A 16195-nucleotide genomic window follows, 5' to 3' on the forward strand; every position below is an offset into this window, starting at 1 on the left:
CAGCCTTTGCTGGATTCCAGGAACAGTTTATCTCAAGGCACTGGTTTGAAATACCATGAGGCAAAAGAGGAGGTGGCCATTTAGCCCACAAGTTTCAGCAGTGGGTGAGAAGTGCGTGTTTGCCACGCAAATATCAGCTCCTGTTCATCTGGTGACAAGCATGTGACATGTCCTCCCTTGAAAAGGTTGCATTTTCCACTTCTGATGCTCATGACCCATTACAAGGGAACAGTCATTTAGAAGTTCTGTTCTACTACATTAATCTCAATTCACTCATTCAAGCACAAACTCAGATCTTCACTCAGAATGAATCTGATGGCTTTTTTATTCTTCCTCTGCAGCCTGTCCTTAGGCACCCTAAGACACAATCAGTGGCTTCCTTAAAACCCTTTGGACTCACTGCTGCAGAATTCTTGTGGTTCCCATTTAACCATCTGTGCAACCTGGTTTGAACACAGGTTTTAAAGGGCTGCTGGACTTCACAGATGCAACAATGCCCAGCTGCCTCCTGCCCCAACAATGCCAGTGATGCTCTCCCTCATCCCCAGCTGCACAGACACAGGAGCTGAACAGAGACAGATTGTGAGGATTCCAAAGGCTGTCCTCATCTGTCACGACACTTCAACGTCACCTTCCTTGTGTGCTATTGATCCCCTCATATCTAATTTGAGAGAAAGGAATCATTTATCCTACCATCTCTCAGGGTGGCAGATTGCATGTAAAATTTGCTAAGAGTGACCAAAAAAACCACCCAACGTTAAAAGTCAGGGTTATAGAATTGAGGTGATGAGCAATATATTCTTGTCACAGGATTATGGGCTACTCTAGAGCCCTGCCAGTGCCCTTCCTTACCTGGAAGATGTTTGGTATGTGTGTGTAATAATGCTCATGCTGCTCACTGTTGAACTTCTGTAGGGTGGAAGAATATTCAGCTTTGCTGTCTTCTGCCATCTGATGTCTTAGCTGGGCTTGCTGTCTTGCCTGAAGAAATACCAAAAGAAATTTATAATTTAGGCTACATGGAAAGCAATTGCACTGTGGTACTCCTTATCTCACTACCCAGGAACCTGATGAGACTCTGAACACCAGTTTTTGGCTGACTCCTCTTGTGTGAAGCATTCAAGCTGCAGTGTGGGCAGTGCTGCTGCTCCTTTCTGGGGTTACAATGTGCTGCTTCATGAACCATTTTGCATTCCATGAGCAACCTCTGGTTGAACTGCACATCAAACACCAAAAAGAACTTGGTTCCTCCACCTGCCCACGGGACAGGCACCTTCCCAGCACATTCATGGACTCATTTCTTGCTCCCCCTGTGCCCTGCTGGGTGGCACCTGATGCTTTCCTCTAATGAGCTGCTTCCCTGTTGGTGAGCAGGGTTTTCTGGGGAAAGGGAAGTGGGAAAAAAACCCAACAGTTTTTTTGTCATTTTAGCCAACATAACCATGACAAAACCTCTTAACTGTGTGCCCTGCAGAGCCCTTTCTCCACTCCTCACACAGCCCTGGCATGAAGCACACAAGGAAAGAGGAGCCTGAGCAGCAGCTGAGATGCCTCCCTTCCTATTTTTACCCACACAGATGATTTGCTTTGCTACCCAACATAGCAGAGCACTGGGCAATTAATCTCACTTCTTTCCCTAGAATAATTTGTCCCCAAGTGACCCTTCCATGTTTTCAGATTCCTCCCCTTACAGTGCTGTTCCCAAGGCCTTCTGTTATCTGTTTCACTGCCCAATATTCTTCCCTTACTGCCTCTCCCATCTGTTTGGTTTAGATGCCTTTTCCTTCCTTGCCTTTGGCCTTCACACAGCAGCTCTTCTTTCCCTTCCAAAATTCCCTATGTCTTCCCTGCACTGAAGCTCCCCCTCCCTGCTGGAGCTCTGCTGCTGAATTTCTGAATAATTCCTTCAGACAAGGCAGAGAAATGCTATTTTAAAAACCATGTTTCAGGGGATACAACACAACAAAGAATTTTAGCATATTTTAAGTGGGTTCCCATTAAAACCAGTTCAAAACAGGGTTATTCTTTGAACTGTTCCAAGCAGACAATAGTTTCCTGACAAGAAATCCATGGAATACCAAATCATGGAACATTTCTGTAATCATAACTGGAAGGAAGGCAACAAATTCTGCCAGGAGGTTTCAAATCTCAGTTTGTAAAGAAGTAGCCTTCCTCCACATTTGTCAGGTTTGCACATCTCACCTAATAATTTATTTCACTTCAATTCAGATATTGCTTCTGCAGTCGATTGTAGAAATTTCACAGATCCCCTTCACATTCTTTCTCCAGAAATAATTCAAGCAGAATGAGGAGATACTGGGCACTAAGTGCATCACAGGAGATGAAACAGTAGCATCAAATGGAGAAGAATGTGAGTATAACCAAATAAGTGAATCCAATAAAAGACATATATTCAACTTTGCCTGTTCCCAGGAGTTTTAGCTGTCCAAAGGATGAGTGCCTAATTCCAGAAAATTCACCTCCTGCAATCAAATTCCAAGAAGCCACATCAATCATTTCCCTGCCCAAGTGCTATAAAGTTTATTAAACTTTACCATCCACACACTTACATGCAGCTACATTAAATACAAGTGGAAAACAATATATCCTTGTGCCACAAATACAAATTTACCAGGAAAACAAAGGAAGCAGCTGTAAGAGTGGCTCACACTCATCTCCCAACCCCTTCCTCACATCCCAGCTGCTGCAGATCAATATCCATTTCTGAGGCCCATTCTCCTCATCTACCTAAGAGGAACCCATTGTCTGAGCTGACTTTACACCAGCCCCACTCCCACTCATACAGCTGTCTCTCCCTCTCTTTTTTTAAAAATAATTTTAAATAATGCAACTCAGGAATTTGTCCCTTGACTCTACTGTTGAAGCAGAAAAACAAGAAATCCATTATTACACATTTCCAGGCAGACCCAGCAAGCATTAAAGTCCTCAGAGTTCATTTTCAAACTCATTGGCTGGATATGACAAAGTAACTCTGAGCTAAATGTATACAAGAGTAGACACTCAGTTTCCAAAATTATCTTAACTGGCCCCAAATAAGAGGGGGCAGCAGATGAGTAAATAAAATTGGGTGCATTCCAAAGCCAGAACTTTTTGTATGAGAGCCCTAGTGATGCTTTGTTTCTCTTGGCCATTTAATGCATTTGGCAAGCTTCAAACTGTTTAAATATCTTTCCAATGAGGTATTTGGATCTGAAAATAAATAGATTTTTCTAAAATCTAGAATTTTTTATTACTTCATTTCAGTATGTCACTTCCTCTAACATCACCACTTCCAGTATTACCAGAATTGTACCTTATAGTGAGACTCCTGCACTCTGATGAAGCACAGAATGATAAAAACAAGTCAATGATGTTAAGTTTCACATTCAGAGTAATGGATGCAGTAGCCCAGAACTGCAGAGAGTCACAGGAGCTATTTCAGGAGTAATTTATAGCCGGGCTTTACAGAAAATGAAGTTTTGCTTCTTTGCTGCTCACTTGTGCATGCAAACAGCTCCAGAGAAGGTTTTTTGGGGGCTTCTTAGAGTTAATGCTAAAAGATTTGCTCTGAACAGTATTTCCAGGAGGAAAGGCTTTGGAATAATTGGGGTCTGGAAAACCAGACAATGACTTCAGATACAGAACAATACTGGGATGCAACTTTCAGTCAACACATTCTCTCCTTTAACTGGGCAGGGATGAGTGAACAAGAGCTCAGTTTCCAGCCCCATATGTGAAATAGAATCCACCTCTCCAGGCCGACAGATTGCTCAGTTGTAAGAGATGTCAGAGCCAGGGACTCTGAATGCAGCAGAAACTCCCCTCTTCAAAGGAAAAAAGAATGAGGTCACCATTCAGCACTGCAGAAAAGCAAAAGGGGTATGTACACCTGAGGGGTTTGTGGGGAGAACAGCAGTGTTCTGCTTCCAAATGTCTGGCACTGCAAAAGATGCACAGATTCCACACATCTCCCACCCCAGACACCTTTGTAACAGTTTTTTGCCCCAAAATAATGGTGCACAGTGCATACAGGCATTGCTTCCTCCCCAAAGTCTGGGTTTGTTAAGGCAGCTCCTGTCTGAGTTCATGAGGCAGCACCAAAACCAAAAGGTCCCAAATGCCACTGCTGGTCTCATCCAGAAAAGTGCTCCCCAAAATGAAGAGCCCAGGAGCTGCAGCACCTACAGCCTTGCAGGGAGCAGACAGGTGAACTTTGGGCTGCCCTTGCACCTGCAATCAGAGCTGAGCAGCCACAGCAGGGGAGTGTTTCTGCAGCTCTGAGAGAGCACTCCAGCTAAAGGAGTGCAGCTCTGACAGACTGAAGCAGTATCCGCTCACCTGCAGCACGTGAGCTTTATTACAGGTGAGCTTCTCTCTCAGAATCTATGGCAGAACTGCCATTAAATAGAATCAAACCCAATCTTTTCCCCTTTCTTTAGACAGCCTTGCTGCTTGATGGGCAAGAATGCAGGACAGTAGCTAACTGCAGAGTAGTATTAACTTGAAAAGTGCTGATTTCTGTGGCTGTCTTCAGTACTTTAAAAATATTCTTTAAAAAAATCGGGCCTCAACAGCACACCCACCTTAGGTGAAAAACCCTAAATTCAAAGGCCATATGAGCTGTCAACACACACTGTGGCATCTGTCTCTTAAGGTGGTGGGAAGAGCACAAACATTGTTCTCTCAAGATGATTTTAACTACATTTCCTGCAGATTTTCTTCTCAACCAATGAGTTGCAGAAACCAGACTCCCAAAATAACAATGAGTTGGTTTGGATAAATGACTCTACCAGGAGCTCAGAGATGCCAGGGTAGGACACTGATGCACTGAAATCTAATTAAGTATTTATGGGGGTATTTCTTTGCCTTTTAAAATAAGAAATTAGAAGAAAGTTAGACCTGCAAACCTTTGAAATAACTCATGTTAGAGAGATATATTAAGTGTGAGCCTTCTTATCACCTGCTTGAAACCAATAAGTTCATCAATAAGATGCAACTTCAGCAATCAGTGCACAGCAGAATGAGACCAAAGAATGACAGACAAGGGAATTTATCCATAATCCTTGCAAACGTGCAGCACTAGTAAAGCTTTATATATTGGTGTGAATTAAATCTGTCCTAATACTTTATGCCTTTGAACAGGAAAATTGAACAGAGAAAGGGAATATGGACACTTGATGATGGGCACGGTCAACCCTGAAAGTGTAAAAAATCTTTTGCAAACTGCTACACTTTACATGAAGGCTCTTAGAGAATTAAATACTTTCATTTATATTGTTCCATTTACCTTCTCCCCCAAGCCTCCTTTGATAGGAAATGCAACTTGTGATGAAGTATGGGATAATTTTTTTAGAATCCAGTATATTTTCTGCCATTTTGGTCTCCAATACAGGAAAGAATGAGGATATTTTGCTGAGAACAATTTTCTGAGACACATTCCAGAAACAGCAGAAGGGTCAATAGACACACTGTCTTCTGGGTTTACACAGACAAAAAATGCAGCTCCTCAGGGCTGTTATGGTGGGAGTGATATGAATAACTGAAAAGGGCAGAAAAAAACTTTGGCTGTTATTCAGCTGGTCCACACTAAGTGGAACAGTTCAACTCCTCAGCAGTTGCTCTTGTCCAGAATGGCAGAGTTTCCAGTCAAAACTTTGGTGTCACTTTGTTTCTTAATTCTTTTCTCCCATTCTGCACCCCCTCTTTTCTCTCAAACTCAGACAGCATGTGAGATGCATCACTGCCAGGCCACTGCCTGCCAAAACAGATCTGGCTTTGGCAAATCCAAGATCAGACTAAATTGCAAACACAAAAAAAAAAAAAAAAAAAATCACCCCCTGCCCCCGCCCCTCAACTACCCAATCCTTTTAAAATAGCTTAATGATAAAGGCAGACTCAGAAACACTTCCCCAATTGCAGGAATGCTTTCTATTGCTCCCAGATTTTTCAGCTCCAGGCTCTGGCCCTCCCTCCTGTGACCTGGGCACCAGGAGAGCAGCACTGGCAGCGTGGGCAGGGTCGTTATTAACAGGGGGCATCCTGCCCCACACTCCAAAACAGGGCCAAGGCTCCAGGCTTGGATTTACAGAGCCTCCAAGTCAAGCTCCACTCTTTACTATTTTGCAATAACCAGTTGGGTCTCTCTGAACTGGCAAGAAGAGAAAGGATTGGAAATTTGCTTTCCCGAAAGAAAAAAAAAAAAGCAGAATGGGGGGTGCAAAATAACAGCAGGAAAAGAAACAAAAAGAAAAATCCTTTCTTTTAACATTTGAAGAGGTGGAGGAAAAATCTGAGACTCTGTGGGTCCCTGAAATCCTTTGGCTGAATATAATATACAAATGAGCAAACCACTGACAGAGGATGGAAAATCTTCCTCACCACATCTCAGGAATTGTTATCTAGAGCAGTCTCACTACACACAATTCTGCCAGAATTCAGAAACTCACACTAACAAAAGATATCCCCAAACAACCCAGTCCTGCTGAAGCTCTAACAAGAGAGATGGACTAAATTAATTAAGAAGAGCAGCACAGCAGCACCTCTCAGCACACTGCTCCAAGGCCCTGGGGAATAACTGTGCCTCAGACTCAAAAGTTCCTCTCCTTGCACTGCCATTCTCATGTCATGAATACTAAATAACCAAACTCTCTGGATGACTGAACTGTGAATCCCTGCAAACACCCAGCAAATCTAATTCATTATAAAAGAAGGATAATCTCTGTGGATGGAAGGTTATGTGGGTTTGATGGAGGAGGTAACAAGAAAAGATGTATTTGGAGCACTGGCCCACAATGTTTAAATGATTTCTGGAGGTCTGTTTAGTTGTACTACATAAGCAATTAAACTCTGCCATGTATAAATCTGGGTATTGAATATAAATAATGGAAATTATTTCTTGAATATAAATAATGGAAATTTCAGGACTGGGTAATAGATTGCTTAGCTCATACTTGGAATACTGGGCACGGTTCTACTCCTCTCTCTCCAAGAAAGAATTTACAAACACAGCCAACACAGAAGGGACAGTCAGGGTTGAAAAAGTTACCAGGACAAATTCTGTAGCCTTGAAGATCAATTTTGTGGGTAAAATAAACAACTTTGTCTCTCAGGGAGGTGAATAAGTCTGAGTGACCAGGGTGATGCTGAGCTGCAGCAACAAGGGCTTTCCCAGCAGAGATAAAGTCATTGTCCTCCTCCTCTCAGCATTTGTCAGGCCACAGCTGGAATATTGTGTCCAGTGGTCCCCACTTTAGAAAAAAAATACCTGGACAGAGTATAAGAGGAGGTCCAGAAAGGCCATAGAGATGCTCCAGCCCAGGGAAGCTGTTATGTGAGGAAAGGCTGAGAGACCTGGGTTAGGTCAGCCTGAGAATGAAGGCTTAGGGTACCTTGTCACTGTGTCCCAGGGTTTGAAGGGTCATACAGGGAGGATGGAGACTGTACAAGGAGTCACAGGGAAAAGACAAAGGGTAATGGGAACAAGTCACCCCTGGGGAGACCCCAAATGGACACCAGGGGACAATTTTTCACAGTGAGAACAATGAGCCATTGGAATAATCTCCCCAGGGAAATGGTGGAATCCCCAACATGGGGCACAATTCAGTGAAAAGGGTTTGGGGCCATCTTGTCTAGACTGTGCTTTTGCCAAGGAACACTGGGCCAGACAATCCTTCAATTCCCTTCCAACCTGGTATTCTATGATTCACTGGAACTGAACAGCTTACAAATGAAATTAGCTAAATTCTGAGGCCTTCTCACGCAGGTGAAAAGATTTATTCCAATGTTTTGACAGAAAAAGAATGACTGTAAAGAAGCTTTCCAACTGTACAGCATGAAATAATTGCTTTGCATTAGTTTAGAACACCAGTTCTATTGCACTGGTGATTCAAACTGCAGTTGTTCAATTCAGAAGATATTCTTAAACCTCCCCTTCACACTCCTTTTCTTCTCTTCAGCAATCACCTCCCAAAAGAGTTGTATTGTTACAATACTCACTCAAATTGCCACGTAGAGCATTGCTGCAGGGGAGCACTGCTAAAAGGAAATTTGAGTTCAGTTGGATTTCCTTGCCTTACACTAAAAGTGGCTCAGGATCTGCTCTTTGATCTCTTACCACCAAGCACAGGGTATGTATAGGGTACATATGGAGATTTATGAAGTTCCCCAGACACTCCTGCTGGAGTCATTAACTCTCTATTGAGCAGAAATCGACCCTCTTAAATTAGTCATGATTCCAAAAGGGAAACAGCTGCTCTGCATGGAGAGGCTGGGATGGCAGGTTGTAAACAAGGCTTACTCTTCCAGAAATGCAAATTGCTCTCCTGAGGGACTCCCTGAGTTCACACACTGCATCATCCTTTAGGAAGGAAGCAGTTCAGGAAGGAGACTGGGGTCTGCAAAACCCAGAGAAATAACATTAAATCACAATTACCCAGCATTTGAATTGATGAGAAATCTGACACAGTTCACAAGCAAAGACACAGAAATTTAGCCAGTTCCATTTGTGGAGCAAAAAAGAAGCAGCTGCCTACTCAACATACAAAAAACTCACCACCACACAGGGGAAATCCTCTGCAGTGTCAAACTCTCCAACAAGAACTGCACAGGCCAGGCCTGCACCATGCTCAGGACTGGGCCTGGCACACCTCATCTGCATGTTCACCTTGATGCTGCTGCTGTATCTCTACAAATTCACAGCAGAGAATGGGAAAAGCAAAGCCTCTGGGACCACTCAGTGCAGTATTAATAACACAAGCACTGTCAGTCTTCTCCACCTTGCAACACCACCTTTGCATGGCACTGCATTTCCTACAACACTGGTACACTCACGGAGTGCCTTGATATAGACAGGAGAGGGAAGGGATCCAAGTCTCACCATCACAGAGCAGATGAGCTGGCATCTCCTGGAAAATTAGGCCTGTAAAGTAGTTACAGTCTGCAGAAGGCAAACACCCACAACCTGGGTCAGGGTGAAGTTCACTGCTGACAGACTTTGCTGACCAAACCTCAGGGGGATATGGCAACAGCAGAGCCCTGAGCTGGAGTTGCTCCAGGTTAGTCTGGGGGTGTCAGTGACTGCACCTGCCTTCCCTGTGACCTGACTGCTGAAACACCCACCTGAGACGTCTCCAGAGCCCTCCAGAGCTTCTCACACCCCTCACTGCAAGGATGTGTCAGCCCCCAGGGGAGGGGTTTGTGTCCCCCAGCAAGGCAGTCCAGAGGCTGGAGCTGCAGTTCCCACCTGAGAGCACTGCTGAGCACAAGAAAGATCAGCTAATCCCAGTTCCCAGCTGGCAGGATTTCGACACCTGCATTCTGTCAGACTTTGCTCATGGTTCAGCTACCCCAAGCTATGCTAAATGTGTCTCCTATGGGTAAGGAGGGGGACAGACTCTGTGCTTTGTGCAGAAATTCAGCACCCAGGAAATGTGGCATGAGAAAATAGAAAATGAAACCTCAAACATGAAACCTCAGTATCTCCCCACAGTTATATTTACAGACTAGAAAACTACTATCATAGTGATATTCTATTTTAAGGCTTTATGCAAATATGAAGCTATTCTGGGTCTCCAAAACATCTTGGATATTGAATACATAATCTGAAAGTTGCAGAGCATAAGGGAAAGCTCTGAGAGATTTCAGTAAACTGGAGATCACTCCCATTTCCCTCAGTTTCTCCACTTCAAAACCACAGGCAAATTCACCTAAAATTCCTAAGTATCTCAGATTATTGCCTAAGGTCAACATTTGACCGTGTTTATCTTCAGCCAAAGGACAGATCCTGCCTGACACCAAGTACTTCAAACCACTCTCCTCACCACAACTGCTGAGCAAATCAAGAGGCAAACCCTTCCCATGGCTGCCCTCAGCCACTTCCTCTTTAAAAATCAGACTCTGAAATGCCTACCTGGAAAAGAAACCCTTAGAAAAACCGGCTGATTTTTTAATTTTATTACGAGAAGTCTGCAAAGGCACCACTGGGTACCACATTATCCCATAAAGATGTCAGCTTTTTAGTGATTGCAGCTCTGAAGAGAAGGCAGAAACAATAGAGCTCTGCCTTATATGTACAGAGGCTCCGTGCTGGCGACAGAGACCATTTCCCCAAATGGGCAAAAAATTGAAGCAGCTCCTCTGTGGTTTTTGAAAGAGAAGTGCTTTAAAGCACACAGCCCACTGTGATCCAAATGAAATAAAGCTTTCAGTGATACCTACAAGGCTTCCTGGAAGCAGCATCAGCATGTTGCAGCATTTATTTAGTTTATAAGGATATTTTCACAGACTCTGAGCTTCCTGCCCTGACTTTGCTACACTGCATTTTGTGTTGACACAAACATCTCTTCAAGCTTTGGCTGCTGGTGGTTTAGAGGCTCAGTGCAAACAGGGAAGGGAGCTCAGGTGCCCTGCTCCTCTCTCCCTCTATTCCTGCACTCTGTGATCATGGCAGAGACTGAGCACAGCTTCTGCTCCATGTTTCTACTGCCAAAAAAGGAGCTGAGAGGAAACAAAGCCAAACACTCGTCCCTCCAAGATCAGCTACCAGGCTGCTGCCTGGCAAGGTGATGGAGCCCATGCTGGCCACAGAAAGGGCAGAGAAGGGATGTGCCCTCCACATTCCTGGTCCTACAGAAGGAATGTGGACCTTGGTACATGATGCCCAGGCTCCACATCCAGCCCTGCCTTTAGGCCCTTTGCCAAGCAGTCCTGGAGAAATAAGGAGGAAAGTGACTCTTATTCTGCTTCTCTGCCACTTTTCTGGTTACTTAATGCTTCCAATTTATAATACTTTGGGCAAGGGATAAGTGCTGGTAGATGGCAGCTCTGGCACAGAATTTCCTGCTGCAGTTGTCAAAGGCTACAAAGACTTGAAAGATGAAGAGACATGAGCATTTCAATACCTCACACAGCTTAGCATTAGGAAATTGCAGCTGTATTCTCTTCTGACTGTGTCATTGTGATCACTGTAGAATTTTAATTTCATTAATGCCATCCGCTCTATCGTGTGTGATGCAAAAAATAGCTCCAGTGTCTGCTCACATTGGCAGGTACAAGCTGAGGCAGCCAAGGTCTCAATCTCAAGCCAAAGAAATGAGGGCAACCAGGCCCAGTACCTGAGGAGCACCTTGTTCTGCCAAAGAGAAGAGCTGTGACACAGCCAGACTGCCCATTCTCCTGGCCAGGTGGATTTCTGGGAGCTTTTGGGGGCAGAAGTGCAGCAGGAGCAAGAGAAATCAGAAGTGCTGCAGTAGGAGGAGGTTGAAGTCATCCTACTGCTTCATTTGGAGCTGAGCAGCTCCTGCATCCCCTGGAGAGAGTCAGGGAGAGCAGCAGGGCTGTGGAACAATATCCCATTCTGCACTGGGAGTTATGCAAGAGCCTCCCAGTCACACGGGCAGAGGGGAGCAAAGAAAGGGCATTATTCACAGCCTGACATGGATGAACCCAGTTTAACACATGCACTTGGAAAACACTGTTCTCTCTGTTCAGTAATATTATTTCACATTCCACTCATTTTGATAACCTTTTCCTTCTCCCATCTACTCTGTTGACTGCCTGGAAAGTGGAGTAATGCCTTCTCCTGAGAGCTGCCAACATGCATAACTAACAGATTTTTCTTTCAAGATACCACTGAGCCTCATTTTGCAATAAATAATTTACAAATTCACACAATAAAAAGCTAGAGGAATTTAAAAGGGAAACCTCTCTGCTTCACTTGACAGGGAAAGAGCACCAGGGTAGGAAATTGCTTCCCAGAATTTACCCAACACTCTTAAAATGATATATCACCAATATGCCACCTTTTAATCTGACCAGAAAAGGACAGCCTTGGAAAGGGATGTAGAAGTAAGGAGTTTCAGTCCCCTATTTCAACAGTAAGTCATGTCTTTGTATCCCTTTGACATGACCTCAGCTTTGGAAAAAAAATCTAGGGCAAGCCCTAATTTTATCTATGAAAGAAGTATTCTAAAATCACTTTATACAGATAAAGCAGAGATGATCCCTCTCTGTTAGAAAAACCCACATGTGGTGCTACATCTTTAACAATCTGTACATGCATTCATCTGTCAAGTGCCCTGGCAAATCCAGAAGGCAACAAAGGATCAAATCTACATGGTGAATTTGCAACTAAGAACCAAGCAAATTACAAGACCACAGAGGTATTTTGTCTTTTGATATGCAATAGCACTTGGGGGAAATTTCCTGAGCTTGTTTATGATTTACTGTCCTCATTTCCAAGAGCATCCTTGATGCTCTGTGCCACACAGTGTCCTGATGCTCAGCACACCAGAAACATAAGATCCCACAGATGTAAAAGGAAATTTATATTTCATATCTTCACAGGACTGAAGTAACTTAGAATAGAATGAAGCAGACCTCTTGAGAAGCAAAACCTACATTTTACAAGGAGACCTCAGACTAGAAAGAGTTCTTACCTATAATTCACTTTCCTTTCCTGTCCCTGCAACAAAACATTTGGCATATTTTAGCCTTCAGCTTTTCCTTTTTCCTTTCTCTTTTGGCTGCCTTTTCTTTTTATTTTTTTCCTTCAAAAAATAAACATTTTCAAATGTTCTGGCTATTTTGTGTCTGTCTGACTCAAACTCAAGGAGGACAAAACTGTCCTTACACATTGTAATGTGGTGTTTCTGATCTACATTAGTGCATCTTCTGAGCAAATGTGTAACTCCAAAAACAGAAGCTATTTAAAACATTTTCTTCCTCTTCATTGCTTCCTTAAGTTAGAGGTATTGGACTTGGACCAGTAAAATTTAAACTTTAAGCATCCTTTCACACATCCAATTTTGAATCAAACTAAAGAGAGAAAGTATTTCCAGACAGATGTGCTGAAACAGGACTGGATGTTTAAAATTAAGCATTAGTTCAAAAGCTTCACTGAGTGGAGATCATAGTAAAAAAGCCACAAATGATTCTGCAACCAGCCAGCAACTGAGAAAAGAAAATAAAAGAGCCTTGTGCCATCTGTGACAAGCATGGATTCCAGGATCCTGCATCACATGGAAAGCTGTCCTGCTCTTTCATACAACTATGAAAAACAATTCTGGTAATACTTCATTGCATCCAATGACATTGGGAAATCTTTGAAGTGCTGCTGCAGGGGGAGGAAGTCTGGTTCTACCTGGATCAGAGAGGGAATGAAAATGTGTGGAAACTGCAAGCAGCCCTCAGGGAGCCCTCACAAGCCTGGCTGACACAGAACCTGGGGTGTTGTCAAAACTGAGCTTGCATAAACTCCTTTAGAGCCATATCAGCTCTGTTAAACTGAGATACCACCCACTAAAAAAACCTGACTGTATCTGTTTAGAGTTTTTATATAAATAAAGGTGTCTGCAGAGATCTCCCAGGTTTTAATTAACCAGCAGACTGACTCAAGTAAGGCATTAAGCCTCAGAGGGTTTATCCTAGCAGGAGGATTGAAGAAATAAACCTATCACATCCATGTTTACAAACAGTCTCCACCCTCCAACTCACCTTTTCAACATCTGCTTTTGTCACATTGATGTCAGCATCCATTTTCTCAAAATACTGCTGTGCTCGGTCAGCTTCTTTGCAATCACGTTCAAACCGCCTTTTACTCTGACAAGAAAATCCAGAAACCTTCATTATGGGAAGAAAAAGATCCCAAATTCTGCCTAAAATTCATGCCTGCCACTAAAGCAATCTGTTGTAACAACTGAAGGATTTTAGGGCTCTCTTGTTTACGCTGGAATACATTTCCATATTTATGAACTTCAAAAAAGGGAGTTACCAGAGGCACATTTTTGGTTCCATTATCCAGGCTGCTCATATTTCAGTATTTTTCCCTTTTAGCATCACTTCCACTCTTGTAGATGGAATAATTCTCTTCCAACACTTAACTCCTTCATTTTTGTAAATGAATGAGGGAGTTACTAAGATTTATAAATTTGCCAGTAGGACTTTTGGTCATTGATAACCCCTTTTCTATCCTCTCCTGTACTTACAGCGTCACTTTTCATTCATCACATGAAAGACAATTCCAATGTATATTTACTTTTGGGAAGCAGCACCTGGCCCAAGAGTTGTTCCTGTTCAATTTATTCACACATTATGAAGCTGTTCAACTAGCAGTGGAATATCTGAGCAGGACCCTTAGGGACTCTGCAGTTTCAGCAATGCTTAGCACACTTTTCAAGTCATATCAAATGAAATGCTGCTCGTGATAGACAAAGAGCCCACAGAAGCCAAATGTTCTGTTAAAACAGATTTTTTCAGGACTGTGAGTGTATTTAAGACAGCAGAGTTTTAAAAATCCCATTTCTACAACTTTTACCCATATACCTTTTGTTTTCCAAATAAAACATTTGGAACCATCTCTTTGAAAACAATATATAAATGACTTAAATGTCACCTCTGAGGAATTTGCCACTTACTGCTTCAAGTTGTTTCCAGCAAGTTTCAATGTGTTGTTGTGCCTTTCTGCCATCATGGAAGTGCTGTTTAGAAAAAGAAAAGAGAAAGAAAACATTTTGAACAACAAAAGAACAAACAGTCAAGTATGCTCAAGAAAAAGCCCAAGCAGAAATGATTCTGACAGCTGTGTTCTGCAAGGCTGGTGAATTGAGCAGGTGTGTGATGACTATCTAATGTCTCAGCAGGCTGCAGATGGATATTTGCATCAATTATAGTGGTTAGTTCGACTAAAGCTAATTAATCCCTTTAGCAATTCTACCTTGTATTGTTCGCTGTATCTCATAATTATTGGTTTCCCATATCATGGGATCTGAAGCACTTTTATCTGATGAGTATTTCTTTGGTGACAGACTGAACACTGGCTCTAAATTAAAATTTCTCTCTACATGAATTTACCAAGATGCACTTGATTGGCACATTCTAACAACTGATGTTTGTCCTGATTTTCATTCAGACTCAACAAAAAACCCCTTTTCTTCCTAGTTACTAGCTGTGTGTCAAAGCCAGCTGCTCCTGCCTCTCAAGAGGTTTTTGGTGCCATGGGTCCCTCCAGAATCCCTCCTCTCCCACACACTGGGGGTGAGTGAGTGCTCAGAGAGTGAGTGTAACACAAGTTTTAAATTGAGATGTCAGCTAAACAAGGAACTCCTCTCCTGATGTGCTTTTTGGAACAAGAACCTTAATTGCAGTTGGTTTAAGTAACAGTTCTTAGCCCTTACACAATGTTCTTTATCAAAGAATCTAATCTGTATTAGAGTTCATCCCTCTGTAGAATCACAGAATGGTTTGGGTGGGAAGGGGCCTCAAAGAACACTTTGTTCCAACCCCCTGCCAGGGCAGGGACACCTTGCACTGTCCCAGGGTGCTCCAAGCCCTGTCCAACCTGGCCTGGGGCACTTCCAGGGATGGGGCAGCCACAGCTGCTCTGGGCAGGCTGTTCCTCCATATGCCTGGCTTTCCCTCAAGATCAGCAATTCATTCCAGATCATTGTAGAAATCAGTGACCCAGCTCTGGACAGGAATGTGAATGCAGACCCCAGACCCAGCTGACTGCTACAACAGGTTATTCCCCTCCACACACCACCCTGTAAAATAAATAATGAAGCAAACTGAAACAGGAAGAGAGAGGCCTTTCTTTTGTATTATTTACTGGTAATTAGTTTTACTCAAATACAGGAATGGTGTCACAAAGTAAACTTGGAAAATAAAGGCCAGATATTGCCAGATAATCCCACTAGAATTCATGTGCTCTCACGCCCAAGTGCAATCAGATTTTCCATAAATCTTAAGGAATGTGATACCTATGGTTTGTTGGGTTAAAAAAAGCTCACACTCCAGATCATTAACCTGCTACAAAATGCCACAGTTAGAAAAATCTGCCTGCAAGCACTTTACAGCTGGCAGCTCCTTGGTTCCCTGCATCTTCCACTACAGCAACTGGTATTTTCCTGGGTCAGGGGAATGAGGGACATTTCAGAGCTGCCATTCTGGCTCCATCAGACATGACAGCAAAAAGCCCCAAAACTGCAATTCTCTATCATGCTATGTCCAACAGGCTCATTTAGTTTTAAATATCACAGTAATGTTCAACATGTCTGCAAGAACAGAACAGCACCAGGGCTGCCCTGGGGGCTATCTGTAGTCCCAAACACTGCTTGCTAAGGAGGGATGCTCACCTAGAACTGAGCACAGGGACGTTCTACAGCTCTGTGTGTCTGGATGGTGCTTATCTCCACAGGAAAAT

At 43.1% G+C, this 16195-nt stretch overlaps 1 protein-coding gene across 28 annotated transcripts in view; it reads right to left on the bottom strand.

Annotated features, from left to right (window-relative positions):
* Positions 1–16195, bottom strand: part of FNBP1 (formin binding protein 1) — a 94622-nt gene that overhangs the window by 29934 nt on the left and 48493 nt on the right. For all 28 annotated transcript variants that reach the window (XM_066562774.1, XM_066562790.1, XM_066562798.1 and 25 more), the window contains exons 5-7: positions 14412–14474; positions 13492–13596; positions 853–981 (exon numbers count right to left, since the gene is read on the bottom strand). In XM_066562774.1, coding sequence (XP_066418871.1) covers positions 853–981; positions 13492–13596; positions 14412–14474 — 297 coding nt within the window. The remainder of the gene's footprint in view (positions 1–852; positions 982–13491; positions 13597–14411; positions 14475–16195) is intronic.

The sequence above is a fragment of the Molothrus aeneus genome, chromosome 19, assembly GCF_037042795.1.
Source record: "Molothrus aeneus isolate 106 chromosome 19, BPBGC_Maene_1.0, whole genome shotgun sequence".
Classification (NCBI taxonomy): domain Eukaryota; kingdom Metazoa; phylum Chordata; class Aves; order Passeriformes; family Icteridae; genus Molothrus; species Molothrus aeneus.